General features: G+C 51.0%; 7 protein-coding genes across 7 annotated transcripts; 4 read left to right on the top strand and 3 right to left on the bottom strand.

Annotated features, from left to right (window-relative positions):
- Positions 1-493: 493 nt before the first annotated feature.
- Positions 494-2,335, bottom strand: PV10_02678 (uncharacterized protein). The gene is made up of 2 exons (XM_016367020.1): positions 1,896-2,335; positions 494-1,837 (listed from the first exon to the last, which is right to left on the bottom strand). Exons 1-2 carry the CDS (start codon positions 2,249-2,251, stop codon positions 550-552), a joined length of 1,644 nt encoding a protein of 547 aa, XP_016226538.1. The 5' UTR covers positions 2,252-2,335; the 3' UTR covers positions 494-549.
- A 210-nt stretch (positions 2,336-2,545) lies between these two features.
- On the bottom strand, positions 2,546-4,139 carry PV10_02677 (uncharacterized protein). The gene is made up of 2 exons (XM_016367019.1): positions 4,091-4,139; positions 2,546-4,036 (listed from the first exon to the last, which is right to left on the bottom strand). The coding sequence occupies exons 1-2, from the start codon at positions 4,091-4,093 to the stop codon at positions 2,717-2,719; spliced, it is 1,323 nt and encodes a 440-aa protein (XP_016226537.1). The 5' UTR covers positions 4,094-4,139; the 3' UTR covers positions 2,546-2,716.
- A 162-nt stretch (positions 4,140-4,301) lies between these two features.
- On the top strand, positions 4,302-6,137 carry PV10_02676 (uncharacterized protein). The gene is made up of 2 exons (XM_016367018.1): positions 4,302-4,733; positions 4,792-6,137. The coding sequence occupies exons 1-2, from the start codon at positions 4,475-4,477 to the stop codon at positions 5,796-5,798; spliced, it is 1,266 nt and encodes a 421-aa protein (XP_016226536.1). The 5' UTR covers positions 4,302-4,474; the 3' UTR covers positions 5,799-6,137.
- A 690-nt stretch (positions 6,138-6,827) lies between these two features.
- Positions 6,828-8,874, top strand: PV10_02675 (calcium-binding protein NCS-1). Its single transcript, XM_016367017.1, has 4 exons — positions 6,828-7,490; positions 7,655-7,740; positions 7,825-8,120; positions 8,268-8,874. The coding sequence occupies exons 1-4, from the start codon at positions 7,480-7,482 to the stop codon at positions 8,445-8,447; spliced, it is 573 nt and encodes a 190-aa protein (XP_016226535.1). The 5' UTR covers positions 6,828-7,479; the 3' UTR covers positions 8,448-8,874.
- Positions 8,875-9,149: 275 nt separating this feature from the next.
- PV10_02674 (uncharacterized protein) lies at positions 9,150-11,445 on the bottom strand. Its single transcript, XM_016367016.1, has one exon. It carries the CDS (start codon positions 11,257-11,259, stop codon positions 9,832-9,834), a length of 1,428 nt encoding a protein of 475 aa, XP_016226534.1. The 5' UTR covers positions 11,260-11,445; the 3' UTR covers positions 9,150-9,831.
- Positions 11,446-14,254: 2,809 nt separating this feature from the next.
- Positions 14,255-17,220, top strand: PV10_02673 (uncharacterized protein). The gene has a single exon (XM_016367015.1). It carries the CDS (start codon positions 14,511-14,513, stop codon positions 16,443-16,445), a length of 1,935 nt encoding a protein of 644 aa, XP_016226533.1. The 5' UTR covers positions 14,255-14,510; the 3' UTR covers positions 16,446-17,220.
- A 1,392-nt stretch (positions 17,221-18,612) lies between these two features.
- On the top strand, positions 18,613-25,887 carry PV10_02672 (uncharacterized protein). Its single transcript, XM_016367014.1, has one exon. It carries the CDS (start codon positions 19,460-19,462, stop codon positions 25,043-25,045), a length of 5,586 nt encoding a protein of 1,861 aa, XP_016226532.1. The 5' UTR covers positions 18,613-19,459; the 3' UTR covers positions 25,046-25,887.
- Positions 25,888-25,946: the final 59 nt, after the last annotated feature.

Raw genomic sequence — 25,946 nt, 5'->3', positions numbered from 1 at the left:
GTGGCTTGTTCAAAAGAACAAGCAAGCCATCCTGGAACACGGGCCACTGTCAACGGCCACACTACTGTGAAGACGGGTCTCTGACTCTCGTATCCTTGCCCTCACTCCCACACGCACACACTTAAACCGCACATGCTAATCTTTTCTTATCGTCCTCAAAATGATCCCTCGTCCTCGAATCGTTTTAAATTCCCTCGATCCTGGTAAGAACCATCCCTTTCCCCTTTTGCTCATGCTCCGTGATAGAACTGCCATTTGCCGAAGAACATCTCCAGCCTCGGGTGATAGGATCGGCGGCTCTGGAACTATCTGGGTCCAGACCTCCCCACCAAAGGTAACGTCGACGGTTCAAGTGCTTCTACTATCTTGTATTCTATGACCTGCTCTCTTTGATTAAACATTTTATTAACATGGTTCTACAAATGCTTGGTGGAATTGACCCAACAAGGTCCTTGGTGTAGGTTGCTTTTTTTCTAGTTCACTAGCAGAGGAATTGATCAATTCGGGATCAGTCAGCCCGAAATGAAGGGCCTGGCATATTTCTTCTGGTTACATATTCTGCGCCTCGACCCACCCCGGAACCGGCACATTTGATGCGTTCGCTCTGATTATCTGCCAGACTTGGGGAAACCCGGCCTTCATAGGTCCGCCCGCCTTTTGGCTGCCAGGAATCGCAAATCGTGGATTAGTGTGTAAGGCAAACCCCTTCAAAAGCCCCTGTTGGATGAGACTCAAGACCACCGACTCCACCTCACTCATTGCAGGCCAGGAATTTGCCGAGTTGACATCCAGCACCGACTGCGACTCCTGTCCAATGTATTCATCGTCATATTGTCCAGAGTCTATATCGAATCCAGTGTCCCGGATGGCTTCATCCACGCCCTCGAATTCCGGATCAATCAGTTGCATTTGACCCATCCTTGTCGTTCCAGGCTGTAGTCTTCTCACCGACCACGCGGCAGCATGCTGCACATAATGCAATCTGAGGAATGGGATCTTCTTCTCCTCACCTAGGAAACCGCTAGCTCGAAAAGTGGCTCGAATCAGACTTCTCCAAACCAATATTTCACATCGATTCTGTAGTTGTAAGAGTATCGACCGTCGAAGAAACCAGCGACCTGATTCACTGCCAAGGTCCAGGTACTGCTGAAACCGGCCGAGATCACCACATTGAATGATCTTACATAGAGGCAGAAACCGCGCGCCGACCTCTGCCGCCTCTGGTCGTTCAAGCAGTGTCGATGAGGGGAAACGACCAAGGCAGAGATTTGCAGCAATCAGGTAAACCAGAATCAGTCGCCGGTGCTTTGTTGCATCGCGGTGACAATCGTCATAAGCCGCTTGGAGGGCCGCCTGCGCTCGATGGAAATGGTTGTTGGCGAAATGGTATCGACCCAGATAGTAGAGAAAGGTGACCCGCTGGGCTGCCGGGTAGTATGACAGAGGGGGTGACTGGGCGTCGATGCTCGAGAACATCTGCTGGGCGTTGCGCAATCGTCGACATTGTGTAAGTAGTTTTAAACACGAGTTGGCGGTCAAGTAGATGCCGAAGCGCTTGTCGTCGGGCCCTGGACGAGTCGTCCGTTGGACTCCTGGGCTCCCTGCCAGACACTTGATGAAGGCGTCGCGAAGCACGTTGGCCGCATCCTCGACAAAGCTGAACTTCCCAGGGGCGCTGTCTGAAGGAACGGATGTCGTCGAGATCCCATCATTCGCCGCATGTGACTGGTTCCGGTCGAGGTAAGTCGCGATGGTGGCTAGAGTACGCGAAAAGGACAAAACGATGGGGATCATAATAACTCCATATTTCGAGTCGCCCAAGGCTGTCACACATTGACTGGGCCGTAGGTTAGCGAGAAGGAGGTCCTCAAATGGATCGATTGAATCATGCAAACCTGGTCAGCTGTCGAATCTTGATGGCCTTTTGTCGATCGTCGGCCGTGGTGAAGTCTCTGAGATATCGAAAATAATGGATGGTAGTGTCTGAAAAGGGTGTACTGAATGTACCAAATTCATCCGATGAAACCACCGTTTTGCACCGAGTGACGAGGCCTTCGTCATTGCTGGACGGATACAATCGATTCAGTTCTTGGTTCAAGTCCGCGTATGGCTTCTGTCGGTCTGGGGGCAGACTATCAAAGTCCAGTTGAATCAAGTCTGTGATGCCCCCGCCATTTTTCCGCTGGACACAGCTGACGATCTCGGTCAGAAAGGAGTCCAAGACTGTCGCGCGAGGGCCAAACGCTGGCATTGCGAATGCCCCACGCGTACTAGACTAGCAGCGTTGTGAATTGATTTTTTGAGGGATTGCTTAGTATGTGGTGGGAGATCATGCCATGGCGTTTTGTTGCAGTGCCATGTGGTCGAAACAGACGCGTTGGAGAGGAAGTAAAACCATGTCTTTTGAAACTGGCTGTCGGTGACGACAACAATTTGACGACAGCAACAGCATAACGACCAGGATTATCGATCTCAAGGGTCACGCTAGATCTTCTGGCAAAGCAGCTGGAAGATGTTCCAAGTACCTCTGAAATTCTATTCACTACCAAGGTACTGCGTCTTACTGAAAGATCGGGGGTATTTATCTCTATTACACTGACGCTTTATTTTACGTGGAGCCCCAGCAATGCCGTCCTGACCCAGTTTCACGCCATACACCACTCATGCCCATGCCCATGCCCATGTACATTCACATTCATCAATCATGTCCACGATTTTAGGCTTCTGTGGCAAGAACCATCTTTTCTCGTTCACTGTGCCGTTTCATGGTTCCTTTCTTACTGTGTTTTCGCACGTTTTCTTCCTTGCGCTTGATGGATTTCAATTCTTCGGCTTTGATCTCCCCTGCTTTCTTTACTGTCTTGGGGGTGCGTCGATGTCGTTTGATGCGTTTGATCTCAGGCATGTGTGCGTATCGTCGGACCAGAGCTTGGTCATACTCGAGCTTCTGCCGTTGTCGAGCAGATTTGATTCCAGCGCGGTCCGAAGCATTTGCCCGCCACAGTCGGATATTGCCATCGTCTGATCCCGAAAGAACATAGTTATTGTCCGAAGTAAATGTGGCTGCAAACACTCTTTGCATTCGTTTGGTGTGATATATGTCTCTCGAATGGCCCCGATCTCGGTTCCACAACCGGATCGTACGATCATACGATGCACTGACCAGCTCTTCTCCCGTTGGACTAAACTCGACATCCATGACCGCCGCCACGTGGTCTTTCAGTACATTGAGAGCCCTATCCACCTTCCGCATGTCGAAGATATATATGTTGTGGTCTTCGTTAGCCACCGCAAAGTTAAAGGCTTCCATTGGGTTCCAAGACAGGGCATTGGAGGCAAGTCTTAGGACGGTCTTTGACACGGGAGATGAGGTTCGAAGGTCATACAAGACAACGGCTCGGTCTAGAGCGGTGGATCCGAGGATTGAAGTTTCCGTCTGGTTGAAAGAGACGGCGGTGATGGTGTCTGTTGATGTTGGCCACCGCAGGACTTGGGTCGGCCCAGAGGCTGGACGAGAAAGGTCGTAGATTGAGATGGAACTCGAGGATGCGGCGAAAGAGGGCAGGTTTCGGTGGTGTGTGATTGAGGTGAATGCACCCTGTCCGAGGTATGTGCTCGTGGGAGCGGTGCTTTGTCCATATGGATCCCACAGTTTGACGGTTTTGTCTGCGGCACAAGACAGCAACTTCCTGTCTGGGGTCCAACAGACACCCTTGACAATGTTTTCATGCGCTTTTGTCTGCCATACTTGATCGTGGTTGCCCAGATCCCAGACTTTAACAACTCCATCACCACTTCCACTGGCTAACCTTTCCAAAGAGCCGGGATCCCGGGCAAGGGTATAGACACCGTCGACATGACCTTGACCTAGTTGAGCCACAAATGGGGCAGCAAACATACGTTCCATCTTGACAGCATTTAGGGCTCTTGTGTATTCTCTTGCACGTTCGAAAGGGTGCTGGGCGGGGTCGAGATTTCTGGGCTGGCGCAGGCCATCGCCTGGAGGGCCAGCAGGCCTCGAAAGTGACTTGATTTTCTGGAGTTTCGCATTAGTATATGTCTCAAGTCATCGGTGGGCATCTGTACATACCATCTTGAAGGGAACATGTCGAGCATCGATCTAAAATAATGGTACATCCAAACCACCGCGGGAGAAGAAAAGGCGAAGATGCAGGTTTGAACTTTTTTGTGGGGAAGGTTCAGCCTTGTGGCTCCAAGAGGCGCAAGGCTGCGTGGCTGGGCATTTTCTGATGGTCGTCATTCGCTTGTGCCTGAAGCCGTGAAGACAGGGCGAGGCAGTTCGGTGCATGCGCTCGCTTTCAACAATCAATTCCTCACTCCCAATCTCTCCTGCCCTTATCATCACGTCTAGAACATCAATCACCGTCTTCCCGAACGCTACTCTCCTATTTGTCTTCGATCTTTCCTCCTCACATCATCTCCCAACCCTTCCAGAGCGCGGAAACTTGCCAATATGGCACCTCCGCCTTCCAAAGTCGATGAAGCCAAATCACTAACCACATCCGATCCCAAAAAGGCCGAAGCTTTATATAGAGAGGTTCTGGCGAAGTCTCCTGGGTCGAATCAAGCAGCACTCCAAGAATACGAGAATGCCTTGGTTGGTTTAGGAGAACTCTATCGAGATCAGAAACAAACAGACGCTTTGGCCGAGTTGATCAAGACAAGCCGATCGACCCTCTCCTCCTTTGCCAAAGCAAAGACGGCAAAACTGGGTAGGGTGGCCCTTGGACATACTTGAGCGTGATGGACACTAACACGGTGACACCTTAGTCCGACAACTCCTCGACTTCTTCACGGAGATCCCAGACACCCTCGAAATTCAGATCCAGGCCACCAAGTCATGCATCGACTGGGCCAACTCTGAGAAGCGATCTTTCCTCCGCCAGAATCTCGAAACGCGTTTGGTAGGCTTGTACATGCAGAAGCAGGCATACTATGATGCTCTTACCCTCATCAATGGACTACTCAAAGAACTCAAGAGATTGGACGACAAGCTTGTCCTCGTTGAAGTCCAGCTCCTGGAGTCAAGAGTCTACCATGCCCTCACCAATCAAGCCAAGGCACGAGCGGCACTGACATCAGCAAGAACCTCTGCCGCTTCAGTTTACACCCCGCCTCTTCTTCAAGCGGGTCTAGATATGCAGAGTGGAATGTTACACGCTGAGGACAAAGATTTCAATACGGCGTTTTCTTACTTCATTGAGGCGTTGGAAGGCTATCATGCCCAAGATGAGGCGGCACGTGCTACTTCGGCGCTGCAATACATGTTGCTCTGCAAGATCATGCTCAACTTGGTGGATGATGTCAACTCACTCCTGTCTTCGAAGCAAGCACAGAAATATGCAGGCACCAATCTGGAAGCCATGAAGGCCGTTGCCCGAGCTCACTCAAACCGATCGTTGGAGGAGTATGAACAAGCGCTTACCAACTATCGGTACGAACTGGGAAGCGATGTGTTTATCCGCAACCATCTCCGTCGACTATATGATGCGATGCTGGAACAGAACCTGGTCAAAGTGATTGAACCTTTCAGCCGGGTGGAAATCGATCATGTTGCCAAGATGGTGGGTCTCGATACGCAGCAAGTGGAGAGAAAGCTGTCGCAGATGATTTTAGACAAAGTCATCATTGGGGTATTGGATCAAGGAGAAGGATGTCTGATTGTCTACGACGAGGTGGAGCGAGATGCTGGGTACGATGCAGGGCTGGAGACGCTCGAGAAACTCAGCAACGTTGTCGACGTGCTGTACACCAATCAAGCGGCGCTTCTAGAATAGATGATATGGCCATGGACTTGAGGGACTTGAGGCATGGCGTTGGTGTGGATGTATCGAACGTCGGTGGTGACAAGATGTCGACCACGTGACTGCAGCATCAGTTCTGTACAACCTACTACTAATGGATATTCAGCTCTGCTGGAATTCTGACCATATTGGACCCCAATGTCTTTGAGAGATACCTAAAAGACTTCATGTGTCGTACGGTCAGCTGTTCGTACTTTACAGAACTACGCCTACCACCTCAACCCCAGCTTTGCAACAATTCTTTCCTATTATCTGCGGCTTACGTCTCCGTATTACTCGGGGGTCCGGTTAGGGGCGACAAAGAGGTTCTAGACACTCAGTAGCATCTCTGTTTTTCCACTTAGGCCAACTTATTTTTGGGAGCTTGCATGGAGCGGGGAGGGGGGGGGGGGGGGGATTTGACTCTGCCCATCAGCCCTTTGTGGCATACCTATTACCCTGACTAGTCAGATCATGACAAGTCTAGCAGTGTAACACTCTGATGACCAAGGTTTGCCCCCGTTGTCTTCCCAAAGGAGGGATCATCATTGGAAGAGAAAAGAAGATCGATTTGTTCGATCATTATATTTGTCGGGTCCATCGAAACTGGGGGCGGCTGACTGTGCAATGTAGTACTTATGTGGAGGCAAATGAGGCTACCAATTCGTGTATTAAATGCTCATCTCGAAAAAGCCTTTGTTCCTAACTGTTTGGAGAGTTAGTTACAGCTTACTACCTTATTCCATGAGACAATGGGGCGACCTCTAAATTTTAAGCAATGCGTAGCATGTCACACGTTGTCCCTTGTCCATGGTCGGTAATGAGAGGCTTCAACGTGGTTGGCCAGGCCTAAGGCATCCCTGTGGTCCAAGTGCCCAAGAGCGTGGCCTTTGTAGCCCGAGGGGCCCCAGAATGCCACCAAAGCCACCAAAGTCCATGTTTGCGTTGCATGATTCTCGTGTTTGGGTTTTTACAAGTCATCACATCCAGCTGCCCTGTTTGCCGCCTCCAGGCTACCTGGCTGCCTAGGTACCCCCACCATTGACCAAGCACCTGTTTGCGACTCTTGCCGCCCGGGACGATCATCTATCCGTACCTAGATTCCAAAGCAGCCGGTGATCCAGAAGACCGACACCGAGCAACTTCCAGTTCCCAACCTGGAAGTTTCGTACCCCTCGTACTGCGCTCACCTCAATAATACCACCACCACATTCAACGACCATTCATCTGCCCTCACCCTCACCAACAAACATACTGTAGGTTATCTGTTGTCGCCAGCAGCCTGATTAACGTTTCACTTGTTGCAACTCACCCTCTACATTGCATCATCTTCCACTTTCCCCAAACCTTCCGGACACCACATCCTATTACACTCTCCGAGCGTTCTCCCTCAGCAACTTTTGCCGCCAGCCTCAGTTCTCGAGTCGTATCCCCTTTCCTCTCCTTCTCAGCAACGGCATTCTTGCTTCTAACCTAGTCCCATCTCGCGACATCCTCGTCACCAGCCTCCCAGACCATTCAAGACCCTTTCTACGCTCCTGCATCTGAATTCCGGCAGCGCAGCCTTGCCCGTCACTCTTGGACCACGAATACCCTCGGAGCCTTGCCTTCCTGTTGAAAACGAATCAAGCGAGAGTGAGAACAAGAGGCCGTCGGGCCTGAGGAGGTCATCAGAATGGGTCAGAAGTGAGCAAGACTCCGTCCTCTTCCCTCTCAATTTGGGCCGCAAAAGAAAGAAATTAGAATTCCTCGTTGGCCTTTTGTCCTGAAGCGCCAGACACATTCAACCCAACATATCTGCTCCGTCATTCTTCTATAACGTCACCTACTGATCCCATTCTCCGTTGCAGACAATCCAAATTATCCCCGCAACAATTAGAAGAATTGCAAAAGTCGACACATTTCGACAAGAAGGAATTACAGCAATGGTATAAAGGTATTTATTTCTTTCCCACTCCTTCACAACCATCATCTTAACCACAAGAAACTAACTCCCCTTGTCTTTTCCTCCTTTCTCCAGGTTTTCTCAAAGACTGTCCATCAGGGACATTGACGAAAGAAGAATTCCAAAAAATCTACCGCCAATTCTTCCCCTTTGGCGACCCCTCCTCATTCGCCGACTATGTCTTCAAAGTCTTTGACTCGGACAAAAGCGGCACAATCGACTTCAAGGAATTCATCTGCGCCCTAAGTGTCACATCAAGAGGCAAAATGGAGGATAAACTCGACTGGGCTTTCCAACTATATGACATCGATGGAGATGGTAAGATCAGTTATGAGGAAATGCTGGCGATTGTGGAAGCAATCTACAAAATGGTACGAATTTTCCCTACTTCCTCATCCCTTCCCCCCTCTCTAGGGTACATTATTTATTTCTCTCCACCGCCCCCTCCTCTGTTTAAAAAAGAAAAGGTCACGTTAGGTCAGGTCAGCTGACGTCACGCGTTGGTGTTTCATTTGCAGGTCGGATCCATGGTCAAATTACCCGAAGATGAAGACACACCGGAAAAGCGAGTACGCAAGATTTTCCGCATGATGGATAAGGATGAGAATGGGAGTCTGGATATGCAGGAATTCAAGGAGGGAAGTAAACGGGACGAGACGATTGTTTCGGCTCTATCCTTGTATGATGGCCTGGTATAACCGGCACGACTCAAGCGATCCTCAAGTCCAAGTGCAAGCCCCAGTTCCAGTTCCAGTCCCTCAATCCCCAGCTGTTGTTGTGGTTGTGGTTGTTGTAGTATTTTCGAATTGAGCGACATGTCGTGGGTTGCTTGCTTACTGATTTGGTTGGTTGGTGGGTTGGCTGGTGTGTGGGTTGATCGATTGAGTGTGATGGTTGTTGTTGTTGTTGTTGATTGCTTGGATCATTCCTCGAATCCCTCCTATATTTCCTTCTAAAACGTTGTGGCGTCGGTCGTGGTCGGGTGGGAGTCGACACGATATGATGTGACCCACAACTTTCCACAACTTGGGATTTTAACTTATGCAGCGTCATGTGGTGGATGTGGTTTAGGATGTCTATATGTGTTACGAAAAGATTCTATGCCATGATATGCCTTGCCTTGCCTTGCCTTGCCTTGCCTTGAACGAATGAAGATGCTACTAAGTACTGCCTGCACCGTCCTCCTGGCGGATTCATCGACTCGATGGGTGCGAGACCAGTCTCTCAAGAGTCGATCCAGCTCATGTGGTTGAATCTACAAATCTGCAATCTCGGTCGAGAAGTGCCGACGTGAGCCTCACCGTCTGTTTCGCCTGATTTTGTCTCCATCATTAATTCCACTATGCGTCTACTGGGAGCTGCGATTGTCACCTCGGCGTCTCATTGGTTATTATCATGTTCGACATCAATTAACATTATGCGTTATCTTTTTCATACATAGACCCTGTCTTGAAAGATATAGGTCAAAGGGAAGTCCAAGGCTGTCCAATCTTGTAGACTGAACACCAACGCTATGCATACAGCTCCGGTCCATGCAACAAATTTCTGACTCAAACCTGCCGCTTCCCCTTCAGCCGGGGACTGAGGGCGAAGTCAAACACCAAAGTAGTTGCCACCGCCGCGCCTATGCACTGTATTGCATGCTTGATTGAGGTGATGGGGCTTTGCTTTTGCACAATTATGCCCGATCTGCATGTAATGAAAACAGAGAATTGGAAAGGATGGCACCGTCAGTTGGCTCCCGAGGGAACCTTTGTCTGTGCCAACCATGATTTGTTGACCCAACACTTTTCAGGATGTGAAGCGACATTCCTCATGTCGATTTCCCTGCTTCGCCGGCGCAAGTAAAACAATTTCAGGGGGTTTTAAATTGATCACCGCATCGAGTTCAGGCCTTTTCAAGCTCGCATCTTGCTCGCCTATCTCGCCGTGATGACAAGACTATTGGACTCGGGGTGGTTTTTCCACTTAGCTTGCCAATGTCATGATTCCTGTGAGTCCATTTTTGGAGTCCAGTATGATGTGGTTTTAGCTAGAGGTAAGTTCAGTGTTACCAGTTTGTTGGATATGACACAATAAATCTCAATTCCATTTCGAGAAGAATTGATCTTGGATCTGTTTTGAGTAGCGAACAACCATTCTGTCGATTTTGGTGAAATAGTCTGCCGCTGTGATCACAATGAATGTAACAATGATAACCATGAAAATGCACGCCAGGGAAGATTCACCCAGGTACTTCTGTTGCCAAGGATCGAGATATAGCGATCTGATGCCCATGCCGAAGCATACGTGCATAGCGTACAGACCGAAGGATATATCGCCAAGATATCTAGACACTGTCCATGACAGCGGCTTTCGAAGTGTGGGGTAGAATTCCAGAGCATAGACCAAGCCAAAGCTACCCCATGCTAGCCAAAAGAGGTACTCAGCCGTCGACTCCCACCAGAAGGGGATCAAGTGGTTGATGTACTTCCACGGAAAGCCACCGAAGATGAGAAGGTATCCTTGGCCTTCATCGATCTGGCCAAGAAGGATTATCGAGGCGGAGAAGAGAAGACTGTGCAAGACCTTGGACAATCGTGTTTGTGGAGGTCGAGGCTTCTCACTGTCGACAGTTGACGTGATGATTGACCCCGTCACACGATCTGGGTTTCGACAAATAGACAATTGAGCGATGAAAAGACCACTGATGAACTCCGATATGTAGACTGCTTGCCAGCAGTGGCCCAAGACAATGACGAGCCACATTGCCCACATTCGCATCCGAGGCGTGAGTTTGCAGACAGCAGTGCAAAAGGCGAAAAGGAACACACTTCCACGAAACTCGACCGGAATGGTCCACATTTGTGGGAGGTAGTTGGATGAGAGGGGTTCATTTCCCTTGATGTCGGTAATGTTTCGGGCAAAAGGATTGCAGAACCTAAAAGCATCGGCAAACCAGTGGCCCAATTGTTTCCAGAGTGTATCTTGATACACCTCGACCCCATAAACTCCGTTGTAAAGGTGCATACGAACGATGACCAAGGCGATGAACAGGCCAACAACGCTGCTTCCGTACAAGCGCATGTAACGTCGAAACGTGGAAGACGCAAGGCCATTGAGCATGCGAGCTTCATCCTTTCGATGCATGTTAAGAAGTAGACTGTATCCAAGGGCGTACCCAGATATAACATAGAAAACGGATACCATGGCGGGACCACCGAAGAGGGTGCTGATAATTGGATATCGTCGCCATGTAACGGCCGCTGGGATGTAGTACATGTGATAGATGTAGACGATGAAGGCCGCGTACCCGCGCAGCGCATCCAGATATGCTGACTGAGTATTGCCCGGCGTCGAAATCTGTTCAGGTCGACAATAGTTTGGTAAAGCACGTTTCAAGGTGGGTGCCATGGCGATGCCATATGCTTTGAAGCGAGCGAGGCGTGACCGGGCGGTTGGATTGGCGACAGCCCATACCGCATCACGGTGGTGACTCTCCTCCTCCATCAGAGGGATGTTCTCCGCCATGACTCACTCGGCCGTCCACTGTTGTCTGGTCTTGTCGTGATGGCTTTTGCTTCTGTACTGTGAGTGGACTTGCCAATGTCAGTGACACAAGAGGCCATTGATGAGACCAAATGGGATGTATAACAAACACATAGTCCCGTGGACTGTCGACACTTTATTTGGAGTGGGCAAACAGCTTGAGCAAATGCACAGGAGGGGTACATAACACAATAATAATAGTAGCCATTGCCATGGTCATATCATCAAAGATGAAGTTCCGGGACCTACATGGATGTTTAAGATCCACCATCAACAACCAACCATTTTGCATCTTGTTGGCTTTAATCGGAACCAAGGACGCTACAGGAAAGCGAAACGGCCTTGACGAGAAGCGAACTGGTCACAGTTGGAATGCACCATTAGCGATACGCTAATCGTAAACTAGACGCAGAATCAACAGGGGAATCAAGGAACCCTTGCTGAGACTTCGCGGGTGCTCATCTCAATAGACGCATCGTCTCTGGAACAATGAACCGCTTCGTAAATTGAACCCCTGAGGCGATCCAGAGAATCGACGACAATGGCTGGGTGGGAATGGGATCGGATTGGTCGAAGAGGCGGAAAACCCCCCTAGGCGCCACGAGAAAATGACTGGAGCTTTAACATCAACTCTGAATGTCTCTCGTTTGGCCGGCGGTGGGTTTTGACCGCGTGCGTGTACGCTTAAAGTTTGCCACAACAGAAGCGGCAAGGGCGGGGTCTGAGAGAGGCGAACCTGTCTCAACGATGGGTCAATGACCAAGAAGAGAACAAGACACTGTACTGTACACAGTAAGGATTTTACGTGAGTAAAGAGACCGTGGAGGAGAGGAGTAGCCTGCATGAATGTGCGAGTATGATGGCAGTGTGGGTAAGACAAGAATGACATTTTGACAGGAACGGCGGCGTGGGCGGCTCGGGAAATCAGACGCCTTGTAGACATGTACGGAGTACTCGTAGACCCTACTTCGTAGAATCAGTTCCTCACGAGTCTAAAACCTTGAGAGAGAACATGACACAGAAGGTTCAACTCAAACTACAATTTCAATTTCGCGCCTACCCATTCATTATTACTGTCATGACTGTCTGTGATTGATTGAGGAAGTCGTACACTCGGTTACTACTGGCCAGTGGTCGGTGGCTACTGCCTCGACTTGACTTGCCCTTGTCAACGTCTTTTTCCACAGGTTTCAGATTAATACCACGTCTCTCTCAGTGGTGGCTGTCGCTTCGTTTCTAGGAGCAAGCCAAGTCGACGCCAGACGCCATCTGGGTGGTACCTGGAAAGCTTTAAAACAACCCGAGGCACAAGCTGGGTGAACGGAGCATAAATCGCGATCTGTGCTAGACCTGTTCCTGACAGAAGCTTACTCGAAGCTAAATGTTACTGCATCTCCTGGGGACGATACAAAGTTAAGAGTCCGGGGTTCGTGTTCCTGAGATTCATGCAGCAGATTTCCCATTTCTGCCGAGCTCCTGAGTTCTACCAAGGAGTGGCTTTGCGTTGACTTTGCACCCGTGAACTTGTTTTACGTCTCAGATTGTTGTGGCCTATGGGAATGAAGCCACCTTTCCCCTCACATCCCCGTAAGATTAACAAGGCCGTCCTGTCTCGCTTAACTGGGAAAATTGTACGTACGCCTAGCAATCGCCAACTACCAGAAGATGACAATCAGGTCGACAACCCTGGCCCACCAGCCACACACCACTTCTGTTGCTCTCCCGCTCACCGTCTCTCGAGAACCTTGCACACATTTCCATGTCTTCAAGATAAGCACCAGGCCAAGAGCCCGCCTAAGGCCTGTAGCCTATGCGAGTACTCGTACACACACAGGGATAGGCTACGAGTACTTGTTGTACTTTTTAAAGCACTCATGAGTACAGACTTCCTCACGAGTTCCGAGGCAAGGATCAACAATCGCCAATTCTGTGAGAATCCCAATCACAAAACCCATCCTAGATACAAGACTCGATGGGGCCAATCCAGAACATGTTTCTTTCACCCACGACAATCATCCACTCTGTCGATCCCTCGCGTGACAGTACTCCGTAGGTAGTGTATCGTAGGTAAGGAACGGATACAGGTATGATTGAACCAATCTTCTCGGTGCGGGCCACATGATGAATTGGAAGTTGGGACACTGTGTGCATGCCATACATATGGGTCATAACCGAAGTACTCTAGACGAAACAATCGGATAGACCGGCTCATGTTTGGTGCATGGCCTGTCAGTCCATGTTCTACCCCCTATACCATCCTCGGCTCACCTCCGTCTTGGATCTTTGGGTCAAATGCATCGAACAGCAAATTAGTGGATATGCCAAACCCATGTATCTTTGTCACGTCTGGAATTAAAATGGAGCATACTTCTCAATGACAATGCTGTCGCCTTGGCCTTCGAGGGATTGGAAGTAGAACAAAGAACCAGAGCCGGAATCGCAGGGGCGTCGCTTCTCGTCGCTTCTCAGGCTTCTTTCTGTGTAAGGGGCTAAGTGGTCATCGACATACTGTACGTCGCCAAAATAGTGTGAGTCATTTCGTGAAGGACAGAACCTCCATGTCTCGAGCTGCCCTTTGTTTCTGTTGACCTTCAAGTTGTCCCCACAGATCTGCTGCATCTTACACATCTGGTTCCGAGAAGTACATACTCTTGTGTACATCAGGAGAGACAAGTCCTCTGCTCTTAATGATACATCCGACAGGATGCTGTTCCTCTCAGCCTTCGAAGAAGACTGCGATTTCTTGTTGTATATCTGATGTGAGGAAATATCTGCTCTGCAAGGGGGGCTCGTTGTCAATGGGCTTCATTGCTACAAAGGTTACCAGACGATGGACGTGGTGGATGCCATGGAGTGAATGCCACGTGTTTCGCGACTCACGTGACCTGGATGGCCAAGTCGGTTGCGCTCAATCAGGAAATATAAACGCATTCGGAGGACAGGGTCTCCAACTGCCATCCAACAGGTCAAAGGAACACATCGACAACTTTCTTTCCAGGCATCTCCACCAAACATATTCTTGCACTCGCCGCATCACCTGAACCTGAAGGTTGATGTGTGTGTTTAAGAAGCTTCCTTCATTCTACAGAACGTGTTCATTTCTTCTACGTGGTAGTGTCACCTTATGAACATGAACCACAGGTAAACTGCACTCCCTTTGAACAGACAAGCGACGTTTGGCCCCTGGTTGATTGAGTGGACGAGGCTTGGAATAACAATAACTCCTTCCCAACATGCCCTCTCTGCTACATGCGGCACTATTGTGCTCAACTCTCCTCCACCAGGCCACGGCCTTCTACCTGCCCGGCGTGGCCCCTTCCTCCTACTCCCTAGGCGATCGAGTTCCCCTCACCGTCAATGCCCTGACTCCATCGATATCGCGACACGACGAACAAATCCATGCGGTTGTCGCATATGATTACTACCACCCCGCTTTTCGCTTTTGCCGTCCGGAAGGTGGCCCTCAATGGGTGAGAGAATCCCTGGGAAGCATCATCTTCGGCGACCGCATCCGGACGTCTCCCTTTGAGTTGTTCATGGGCAAGAATGAGACATGCAAGACAGCTTGCCGCAGTCAAGCTTTTGAAGAACGGTCGTCTCAATTTGTCAGTTCGAGAATTGAGGAAGCCTACAACGTCAACTTGTTGGTGGATGGCCTCCCTGGAGCCGAGTTGAGAGAAGACCCTCTTACCCACGAGCGATTCTCCAGCCCCGGTTTTCCCTTGGGAAAGGTGCAAGATGACGGGACTAAGATCTTGCATAACCACTACGACATCATCATCGATTACCACAGGGCTGGCCTGCGAGGCACACAATACCGCGTCGTCGGAGTTCTCGTTCAGCCTTCGTCCCTCAAGGACAACAAAAACACCGCAGATACAAAAGCCGAGTGTGCAAATCCGGGCTCTGCCCCCTTGGTGATTGGAGGAAAGAAAGAGACACGCGTCACCTACACCTACAGTGTCTACTGGCGACCTTCGCAGACTGCGTGGGCGACCAGGTGGGACAAATATCTGCACATTATTGATCCCAAGATTCACTGGTTCTCCCTGATCAATTCGACAGTTTTTGTGGTGTTTCTTGTGGGCATGGTCAGTACCATCTTGATCCGCGCACTGCGAAAGGACATTGCCAGATACAATCGCCTGGAAAACATCAATCTTGACGACCTCTCTGGCACCTCGGCGGCTGAGGACGACATCCAAGAAGATTCGGGCTGGAAATTGGTGCATGGCGATGTCTTTCGCAGCCCTCGTTACCCACTGCTCTTGAGCGTCTTCCTCGGAAATGGCGCTCAATTGTTCGTCATGACTGGTGTGACGGTTGCCTTTGCCATGCTGGGATTTCTCTCCCCATCGAACCGCGGCTGGCTGACCACAATCAGTCTCCTGCTTTACACCTTCTTTGGATGTATCGGTGGATATGTTTCTGCTCGAATCTACAAGTCATTTGGAGGCGAGAACTGGAAGGCCAACATCGCGCTCACCCCAGTCTTTGTCCCTGGTGTTGTCTTCCTCAGCTTCTTCTTCCTGAACCTCTTTGTCTGGGCCAAAGGCTCCAGTGGGGCAGTCCCGCTCACCACTATGCTCGCCATCATCGCCATTTGGTTCGTCATCAGCGTGCCACTGAGCGTCGCGGGTGCGTGGTACGCCTTCCGACAGCCACGCATCGAAAGTCCAACCAAGACCAACCAAATTCCTCGCCAAATTCCCCCGGTAGCAACTTCCCTTCGGCCACTGCCCTCTCTTCTTCTCACAGGCATCCTCCCGTTCCTCGCCATCTTCGTTGAGCTGTACTTTATCATGACCTCGCTTTGGACCAGCAAAATCTACTACATGTTTGGCTTCCTCTTCATCTGCTATGGTCTGATGGTTCTCACCTGCGCGTGCACGACCATCCTGCTGGTGTACTTTCTCCTCTGCGCGGAAGACTACCGGTGGCATTGGCGTGCCTTTCTCGGGGCGGGCATGACTGGCGGGTACGTCTTCGTCAACGCACTCGGATTCTGGATGACGCGGGTCAGTTTCGGGGGACTCACGGGAGCGGTCCTCTACGTCGGCTATTCAGCCTTGATTGGGTTTCTCGTGTTTGTGCTGACTGGCACGATCGGATTTGCGGCTTCATATGAATTCGTGCACAAGATTTATGGCAGTATCAAGGTGGACTGAGGCGACTGATTCGTCCACATCTGTTTGACATGACGAATGACAGCAATTTATCGGAACTATGGACTTGCACCATCGACGTATGAACTCGTCATGTCCTGTGGAGTTATTTTGACGTTTAAGGGAGGGCGAAATCAAGATGTCTTTGGTCATGATATGAAAACCCTACGCGATGTAGGCGAGAAGACATGAAGGAGATTTCTGCCTTATCCGGAGCCAAATCACATTGCTGGGTTGTTCTGCAATGAGACAGGAACTTAGTCAGCTCACTATTTGCCATGGGGTGTTGCAGTTGTACAAGAAGGGCTACAATATTGCGGGACGGGATCAGATGTTGCGTAGACGTAGCTATCCAGGAAATACTGTGGTGGAAATATTGCGACAAGGACTCGAATGGGCCCTGAGTCGGCAGGCTTTAAGGACGGGTCGTACCATGTGACGCCGAGGAAACGGAATGGATCTGACAACTACCTACGGAGTATCAGGTAGGTTAGCCAGTCCTGGGAGTCCGGCGTCAGCCAAAGGCCGAGGGGTGCATTGGGGGCTGAAAGGGCGTCTGGGGCTATGACGAAGCCAAGGATTGGGTTCCGAAAGTTAGGTACTGGCTTGCAGGTACCGGAGATCCCCAGATCGTCCAGGTTGATGTTGGTAGGGAAAGTGAAAAGGCAATTACAACGATGCGCTAGGGACTGTAGTCGCCTTTTGTTGGAACGACAGCTGTCTTTCATAACCAGTATGTGTGAATTCAAGTGGACCGACGTCAAAGGCTGAAAGCGACCAAAGTCTCCGATTATGCCCACACTTGGATGCAAACTCGAGGTTGGCAAGCTTCGAAGCGGGAAGTAACAGCCAACTAAGTTTGAGGGTCGAGGACCGTGACGAGGCCATGAGCGAGGGCTTTGCAAGGCACGAGGTACTAGACCAGCATTTGAGGCGAATCACGAACAGATCAATAATAATAGTAATAGCTGAAGCTGGTGAGAAACAGGCATCTGGCATCTCTCTACCTCGTGGTGCAACCGAAAGTTATTGAAAGTGCGCTAGTTTTTAGGTGGCCCTGGGTGGCTTGCAAACTATCATCACGTGTCTCTACTTAGAGGGCCGTGCCGCGCCTGATGGATATGCGTACCAAGGTCGATGAGGTCAGCAGGCGGTGTGAACTTTTGCAACTGAACATCTCCATACCAGCCAAGTCTATAGCAACCGAGGCTCAACTTGATTGCCATGCATGATTATTAGTACTTGGTGTTTGTTAGTCTATCTAAAAGAGATTATTGCCGTAACTGGAAGAAATCTGGTGTGTAGGTACCTTGACTTGGTGGACATGGATTGAAAATGGGTACATTGAAAATGGGTACTCGTATGCGTGCGACGCCTAGTAAAACTTAAAGGACGGAAGACATTGCCGAAAGTCGGCAGTCATGCACCTCATGGCCAACGAAAATGCAGAGGACCACGAGTTCAATCCTGCCTTTTAGCAGTCATGCCAGTAACTTAAAGGCCTTGGCTTGGGTCGTGGGAAAAGAAACGCACGACTGGTGAAGGAAAGCGCGATGGGTCGTGATCGCCAGAGGATATGATTGCTCAGTTGTGTTTTGTGGATGATAAATGCGGACGCGGGTGGTCAACCACTGAAATTGCTACTTGGAGGGCAGGAGCGAGCGTTGACAAGAAATTGACGACCACGGCATAGAACATGACAGACGCAGCAAGCAGCATGACACGTCCTGGTTGAGTACAACCACCGGCATCATCACCACCAACATCAGCGTTACCATTACCATTACCATTACCACTACTAGCACCATCGCCACTATGACTACGCATCCTGGATCAAGTAATCATCAAATGTCGTTGGTGGTACTGGACAAGAATAAGTGGGAGGCGAGCTTCCGTGGCTGCCTCAGGCTCAAGTAGGCTGAAGTAGGCACAAAGAGGAAGGAAAGGAAGGAAAGGTAGGCACGAATGACACAGTGGATCATTATTATTGCCAGGCGGCGTGGAATTGGGGCAAATAGCAGGTGGCACTCGCTTATGAAATAGTACATTGGCCCGAACGGGTGACGGAGTAGGACGAGGAAGCCACCTGCAAGACGACGTCATCTTGCTTGCCCTCTTACCCACAATTCCTCTCTGGCACTCTATCACCCCTTCCACCCTTCCGGTCTGGTGCACCTCTTGTGCCTCTCTACTACTGCTCACTACCGTACTGGCACACTGGCAATGCGCTGCGCACTTGCTTTGGCTTTGGCTTTGTTGACCTGACCGTCCAAGTCTCATGTCTGTCCAAGCAGTCAGTCACTCGGCCTCTATTCTCAATACTCGCATCCCCCAAACAGCCCTGACTCGTCAACTCTGTTCGCTACCCTACCTCTCTGACCCTGTGGCCCTCTTCGAGCCTTGAAGCAAACCCTACCCACTCGATTCCACCCTCAGCCAACCTCGTTCAAGTCTTGACCACGCATCTCCACGCAGCTGCTACCTGGGACAATCAAGTCGCCTGACCCGTGCAAATTCTGTCCTCTACACCTTCCTTCCACCCTACTATAGTCGTCCAAGGCCACTTCGACCATCTGTCGACACACATATAAACCTCAGCCTCTAACATCTTCGTCTGTTCGTTGGCCTGGACGCTTCTATCGCACACCAGAACCCAACTACGTCACTAGCCAGACCTCCATCCCACCTTCTTCCACTACGAACCCTCCGCGGCTTCCCACATTCACGACATCAACGACTCGCTCTGCCGCAAAACCACCGCACCGGTCTGCAATAGATCCTCCATTCACGCCTTCGCTCGTCATCGTCGTTCAATATCACAGCCGGCCATGCACCCCCGCTAGTCTTGATCAAACATAACACCGTACAAATCGCAACACCTGCTTCCCCATAGCCGACCAACCATGATCATAAAGTCTCTATGACTGCTCTGGCATTATCCCCAAGGTCGCGCCAGAGCATATCTTTAATAGTGTCGGCTCCAAACCGGCACGGTGGGGAGCACCGGACTGATCACCATGAAGCCTTCCAACCCAGGTCGCAGTGGCCACCCACACCGTGACCGGCCGTCCCCATCTGTCGATCCGCAGAACCTCTCCACGCCTTCGACAAAGACAAGAGTTGGGCAAGACGACCCTGCCGCCGAAAACAAAGGAATCCGTGTCCCAGCCTTGTCGTCTACTCGCCTCTTCCACCCTCAAGTATCCAACCTGAAGCCCCGTGATGCCACTCAGCTCGAGGTTATGAGACGAAACATGGGAATTGCAATGACAAAGGTCCAGCAGAAAAAGGCCACCCACTCAAGTTCTTCCGCCGAAACATTCAAACCTGATGAAAACCTCGACCCTGACGTGTCGCTCAGTCAGATTGAATCGAGTTCAGATGAGTCCGTCAACACAGCCGCATTGTCGACCGATTCCGCCCGCACCATCAAAGCCTCATTCGACCTCACTCCTGGCGCCGTGAGGACTCCATCCTACCCCTTTCCTCGCATGAATTTCCATCTCAATCGTGGTCTCAGCCATCGATCCGGGCCTTCGCACAAGCCTTTCACCCTCTTGTCCCCAACTAATGAGCCTGTCGGCACCCATTCCACATTACCTGCCTCTCAACATGATTCTCAAAATACCTCGTCTGAAACCACAACACCGGTTGGTCAAACTCCCATCAGCCAAGTCTATCCCGAAGACCCAAACTTTCCGGCCCCCGACATCTATGATCTGATCCTGATGCTCAATGCTGAACCTGGCCTTGACATGTGGTGGGCCAACGTGACCGAAATTCTCTCAGAGGCCTACGGCGCCGAGCGGGTCTCGTTAGCTATTCCTGGTGATATGACTGACCTCGAGAATGTTCCATGGGGCCAAAGGGCTACATTCAACATCTACGGCTCAGAACCATCTAACCCCTCGCACCTGGACTCGATGACGAACTCTGAAAGTGATGTGAGATCTCCAGGAGGTCTTGCCGAGGTAGCTAGGCCTGGCCTAGACTCTTTCAACTCCCGTCGTCCCCCGCTCGTCACTCGACACTCCATCGCAGGTCCGGTTCCCGACGATGTAGCACGATCCCTTCGCCAACGCCCACCCGGTCCTATTCGTGCTTCCAGTACCATTTCTGGTCAGACAGAAGAGCAACCCGTCACATCTCCCGTACTCCCGCGACTGACCAGGCAAACCCCCACTCCAAGGGCTCTTTCAGAAGAGTCCCAGCCGCCACCATCAGACTATCCTTATAATACATCAGGATCTAGCAGTTCCGCATTACGATGCCATGTCCACCGCTCAATCCAGCCACTCGAAGCCGAGAAAGACCCTTTACTTGTCCGGACAGGCGTGGTCTCACTATTCGGCAAGCGAAAACCAGTGGTTCTGACTCGAGCGTACACCGAACAAGCTCCTCGCCTCTCTGGAAGAAGTGCCCCGAGCACCCCTTCCGAGCTTAGCGACAGCCGCGGATCCTTGAGACAAGATGACCAACAACGGTCGTTCAAGCCATTCGATGAGTTTGAACAGCCAGAGCCATCACCATGGTCTCAAAGCCCTTCCCCTTCGCCCGCCGCACGTCCAGACCCGGCCGAATCGCCCTTTTTTGTACAGCCTTCGGCTTCCATCGACGAAACTGCATTTGAACAAAATCCTCCACCCTACGACTACGCAAGTACGGCAAACCAGTCTCTTGGTGCCATTGGCGCGGACATGTCCAAAACACTCATCCATATTCCCCTGATCCAACCTCTTCTAGCTCGCGGAACCATGGCATCCAGTTTGCGGTTCCCAATCGCCATCCTGTCGTGCCTCTCGCCACTGAATCCTTATCCTCGAAGTCTACGCCACTCTCTAGAAGGTCTACTGCCCCACCTTGCGAGCTCCTTCTCTCTAGCTCAGCAGTACACTAATCTTCAAGAGCGTGCACGTGGCGGTCCGGGTGCTCGACATGGTGCTGCTTTTGGTCTTGGCGGCACCTTTTCGGATGAAGGCTCCGAACTCGAATTAATGGCTGAATTGAGCGGCCAGGTCGCGCAAGACAAGGAAAAGAGCAGGGACTACAGCATAAGCCCTGGGGTCTTCAAGGAGAGTCCATCAAGCTCTGCTGCGAGCACCCCACTCCTGGAACATTTCGGCTTCACTCATGGCCGATCGCCGACGCCCGGCAGAATGCCATCAGACATGGTTGACAGCTACTTCACAGCAAGAAGACAGCGAGCCGGGCAGCACCCAGTTACACCGGGTCAGCGCTCCGCGAAGGAAGATTCGGAAGCCCCGAAACGACAGACAGAAAAGGCTGGCTCCGTGCCCAAGTCTACTCGAAAAACTCCTGTTAGACAGCAGGGCGAAGTCCAAAGCCCACCTCCTGGGAGAGCGAACAGTACTTCCGAAAGCGAATTTGGTGATCGTAGCTGGGCAAGCGCGTACGGTCGGCTCGGCTCGATATCCGATAAAGACCCATCTCATCGCGGCAGTGTGACCAGAGATTATGGTGAAAAGCCATTACCTGAGTTGATCTCATCTCTCATGCTCAACGCTGTCCCGCTGCAGCTTTTTCTCGCCAAACCCGGTACAGGTGACTTGGCCTGGACAAATCGAAAGTTCGACGCATTCAGGAGCCAGGGGGAGGGACGGGTTCGAGATCCTTGGAAAAACGTGCATTCCGCTGATCGCAACGGTTTAGTGAAGATGTGGAACGAGGCCTTGAAGACTGGGAGCCAGTTCACGCATTACATTCGGGTCAAAAGATTCAACAGTGACAGCGACTTCAGATGGTTCGTCTTCAGAGCAAGTACACTTTTGAGCAACAATGGCGAGCTGCTGTACTGGATTGGCTCCTTTTTGGACGTCCATGAGCAATACATGAAGAACCTCGAAGCGAGTGAAAGAGAAGCAACTATGGCTCGTGATAATAAGATCCGGGCCTTGGCCGATGCAATTCCTCAGATCATCTTCGAGGCTGTGGAGGGTGATGGTATTGTGGCTGTCAATCAACAATGGCATTCGTTTTCTGGTCAGACTTTGGCCGAGGCTCGCGGTCTTGGTTTTGCGAAGCATGTTCATCGCGACGACTTGCACAAGTGTGGGATTTTATCTCCTACAGAGGTTGCTGCGATCACACGATCCCTCTCGCCTCGCACCGATGGCTTGGGCGAGGCAGACAAGACCCCGGCGCCACCAATGCCCATACACAAAAATCTATTCGCACCGGATCAGCTCTCACTGGATCGCATGATCGCCCAGGATTCTGTTGCAGTGGAAGAGGACGAAAACGGAAGACTTTCATATCTCACAGAGATCAGACTTCGTTCAAAGGGTAGCGAGTATCGCTGGTTCCTCGTCCGATTGGTTAGAGTTGAGACAGGCATGCTCGAAAGTAGTGGTCGTGCTTCGTGGTATGGGACTTGTACCGACATTGAGACTCGGAAGAGGCTCGAAGAAGAATTAAACGAGGCAAACTCCAAGGTCCACTCTGAAATGGAGTCAAAGACAAAGTTCTTTGCCAACATGTCGCACGAGATCCGCACACCTCTGAACGGCATTCTCGGCAGCATGCCTTGGCTTGTCGACTCTGCCTTGGATCACGAACAGAGGCGGACCGTTGACACCATTCAAAACAGCGCCAACAATTTACGGGAGCTTGTTGATAACATCCTGGACGTTACGAAAGTCGAGGCTGGAAAAATGACTCTTGTTCCCAAATGGTTTCAGGTTCGGACGCTGTGTGAAGAGGTCATCGATACTGTCTCTTCACGCGCCATCGAAAGGGGTCTCGAACTCAACTATACTCTTGAGCAGCATGTGCCTACTACGGTCAAGGGAGACCCTTTCAGATTGCGTCAGGTCTTGTTAAATCTTCTCGGGAACTCGGTCAAGTTCACCGAGCAAGGCGAAGTGCTGATGCGATGCTTCGTCCGCGACGATGTGCCTCAAAGTTCCAGTACTCCTACAACACCAGACTCGATTCTTCTTGCTTTCGAAGTTCTCGATACTGGTCGTGGTTTCAATCAGAGTGATTTTGAACGACTCTTCAAACAGTTTGGTCAGATTGGCGGAGGTTCAAACCATGATGCCGGGTCCGGTCTGGGGCTGTTCTTATCGAAGCAGTTGGTCGAGATGCACGATGGTGAGCTCACCGTCGATAGTAAGCCTGGGGAGGGGTCTAGTTTCAAGTTCTACATTAGAGTCGAAACCCATCCTCCCGGAACTGAAGTGTCATCGCCGCACGTTACCGCACGGCCTGGATCAGCACGCACAAATTCCGGGACATTGGGTAGTCCTCGCTCAAAATCCGACTACCGACCGTCGACCATAATGTCGCCTCGAAACCCGTCGCTAGTTGAAGGCATCATTCAGACGCCTGGTTTGTCAAAGTACGTCATCTCGCCTGACCAGGGGTCTCCGGCCTTGTCTCCTCCACCTCTCAACCGGTCACCTTTTGTCTCACCGCCCATTCTTACGTCGGAAAGCTCTGGCGAATCTGCAAGATCGAATTCGGTGGTTGCAGTCGGGCGATCGTCTGTATCGTCGCTGATTCCCACGCCAGAATCAGCAGCATCCCGGGGGTCAATCACCGCAGTCAGTGAGCGGCAAGCCATCACAGAAAGCTCATTTGCTTCGACGCCAGTAATTCGACGGAGTAAAAGCGAGAACAGCAGTAACGACACCATCACACCGGACAAAGCACATCCACAGACATACCAGATCATAGTGATCTGTCCTGCCGAACATGCTCGGGACGCGATTGCACAGCATATTCAGCAAGTTGTGCCTTATCAAATTGCGGTGAACGTGTCTGTATTGGCGACCATTGGCGAGTTCTTGGACTTGATCAATACACCGAACCCGCCAACATTTACCCACATCGTTCTGGATGTTCCTGCCAGCTCCGACGTGATGCTGTTTATGCGACATTTGCAGCAGTATCAGGCATCAATCGTGCCTGCACTTGTGGTAGTGACTGATCACTACCAGAAACGCGATATCCTCGAGGACTTTACGGCGTTGACAGCGAGCGGTCGTAAAGCGTTCATGATTCACAAGCCTGTCAAACCGTCGGTGTTTGCGTTGATCTTTGATCCCGCACAGCTACGCAATCTCAGCAAGGATCGGGCTCGTGAAGTGGCGCAGTCGAGCTCTGACGATTTCCGACAGATTGCTCAATTGGTCAAAGACTCGATTGGGGACCGCGGTCACCGGATCTTATTGGTTGAGGACAGTGAGGTAAACCGAATGGTGATCCAGCGGTATCTGAAGAAGGTAGCGCTTGACAACGACTCGGCCAAGAACGGGCAAGAATGCGTTGACATGGTTCAAAAGAACCCGCCGGGCTACTACTCGCTCATCATTTGTGACATTCAGATGCCAATCAAGAATGGGAATGAGGCATGTATGGAGCTACGAGCCTGGGAATTGGAACATGGATACCAACCAGCACCAATCATGGCCCTGACGGCGAATGCGATGCCAGAAGAGCGAGCAGCAGCAGCCAATGCTGGGTTCACCGATTATCTGACCAAACCGGTGGACTTCAACGTGCTGGGAAATATGATGATGACGCTATTGGATTCTCGAATCCCACACGTGTTTCTCCGTGATAGGCCCCTGGAGGCATGAATTGGCAAACAGGGGACTTGAGGATCAGCAAGCACGACGCGGCCAATTGGACGGTACTAAACAAGTGCTTGATGCATTTGGACGGAATGAATGAGAAGAGACCACTGAACCGAGGCGAGTGGCAAGACCGGTTGCGGCCGGGACACACGAACGTTTGGGAAAGCACATCGGCTTCCTGAAGTTAATGAACAAGGCAGATTGGAAGAGTTTGCACCGAACTCCACCGACAACAGCATGTGGACGCTTTGGCGTCACTTGGGGGTGGACATTGCATTTGGGCGTAACGAGATGTTTGACGGAAGGTTGATTGCATTAATGTCGAGCAGCACGCTTGACCAAATCTCGGGCTGTGGTGATGATCATGAAACGGGCGAAGCGACAACCTCAGTTCGCATTGCATTGGGCCTGCACAGGGCATTCATTTTTGGGAAGGGACCCAGACTCACAGGTCTGTAAAAGCAGGTTTCGGCACCACGATGAGACAAGATATGATTAGATGGATGGGCCACTTGATGAGGAGGAGTTGGCTGGTGTTTGTGGATGAATACTAATTAATGGTTTGGGGAAGGGCGATGGTTCACCAAGATACTGTAGAAAGCCCTAAGTTTACGGTTCGACGGTCCGAAAGGATGTTTTATTCAAGGTCGTTGGCCCGACGGACAGACAATCGCAAGCAAGCGGTTGAGGGAAATGGCGGTGACTGGATGTGGAAATGGGATGCACAAGAACAAGGCTGCCTGGAGCCTGGAGCTTGGAGCCTGGCACTGTGTAAATATTGAACCTCCGGCCACCAAGTAATAATGATTGGAATAAACAACGACAATGTCGAGCAGTTTCTGCCTGATGATGGGGTTTGACGAGGATCTCTGATTCGTAATTAGTTGATGATGTACCGTGACCA

The sequence above is a fragment of the Exophiala mesophila genome (genome assembly GCF_000836275.1).
Source record: "Exophiala mesophila strain CBS 40295 unplaced genomic scaffold supercont1.2, whole genome shotgun sequence".
Classification (NCBI taxonomy): Eukaryota; Fungi; Ascomycota; class Eurotiomycetes; order Chaetothyriales; family Herpotrichiellaceae; genus Exophiala; species Exophiala mesophila.
The sequence above is the reverse complement of the archived record's forward strand: the minus strand, read 5'-3'. Positions and strand labels throughout refer to the sequence as shown.

Bases quoted from the DNA above. Each gene is read 5' to 3' on its own strand.
- PV10_02678 (XM_016367020.1), bottom strand. From the start codon at position 2,251: ATGCCAGCGTTTGGCCCTCGCGCGACAGTCTTGGACTCCTTTCTGACC. The intron at 1,838-1,895 runs GTTTGCATGATT...CCTACGGCCCAG, and splicing joins AAGATTCGACAGCTGACCAG to TCAATGTGTGACAGCCTTGG.
- PV10_02676 (XM_016367018.1), top strand. From the start codon at position 4,475: ATGGCACCTCCGCCTTCCAAAGTCGATGAAGCCAAATCACTAACCACA. The intron at 4,734-4,791 runs GTAGGGTGGCCC...GTGACACCTTAG, and splicing joins AGCAAAGACGGCAAAACTGG to TCCGACAACTCCTCGACTTC.
- PV10_02675 (XM_016367017.1), top strand. The intron at 7,741-7,824 runs GTATTTATTTCT...TCCTTTCTCCAG, and splicing joins ATTACAGCAATGGTATAAAG to GTTTTCTCAAAGACTGTCCA. The intron at 8,121-8,267 runs GTACGAATTTTC...TTTCATTTGCAG, and splicing joins TGGAAGCAATCTACAAAATG to GTCGGATCCATGGTCAAATT.
- PV10_02674 (XM_016367016.1), bottom strand. From the start codon at position 11,259: ATGGCGGAGAACATCCCTCTGATGGAGGAGGAGAGTCACCACCGTGAT.
- PV10_02673 (XM_016367015.1), top strand. From the start codon at position 14,511: ATGCCCTCTCTGCTACATGCGGCACTATTGTGCTCAACTCTCCTCCAC.
- PV10_02672 (XM_016367014.1), top strand. From the start codon at position 19,460: ATGAAGCCTTCCAACCCAGGTCGCAGTGGCCACCCACACCGTGACCGG.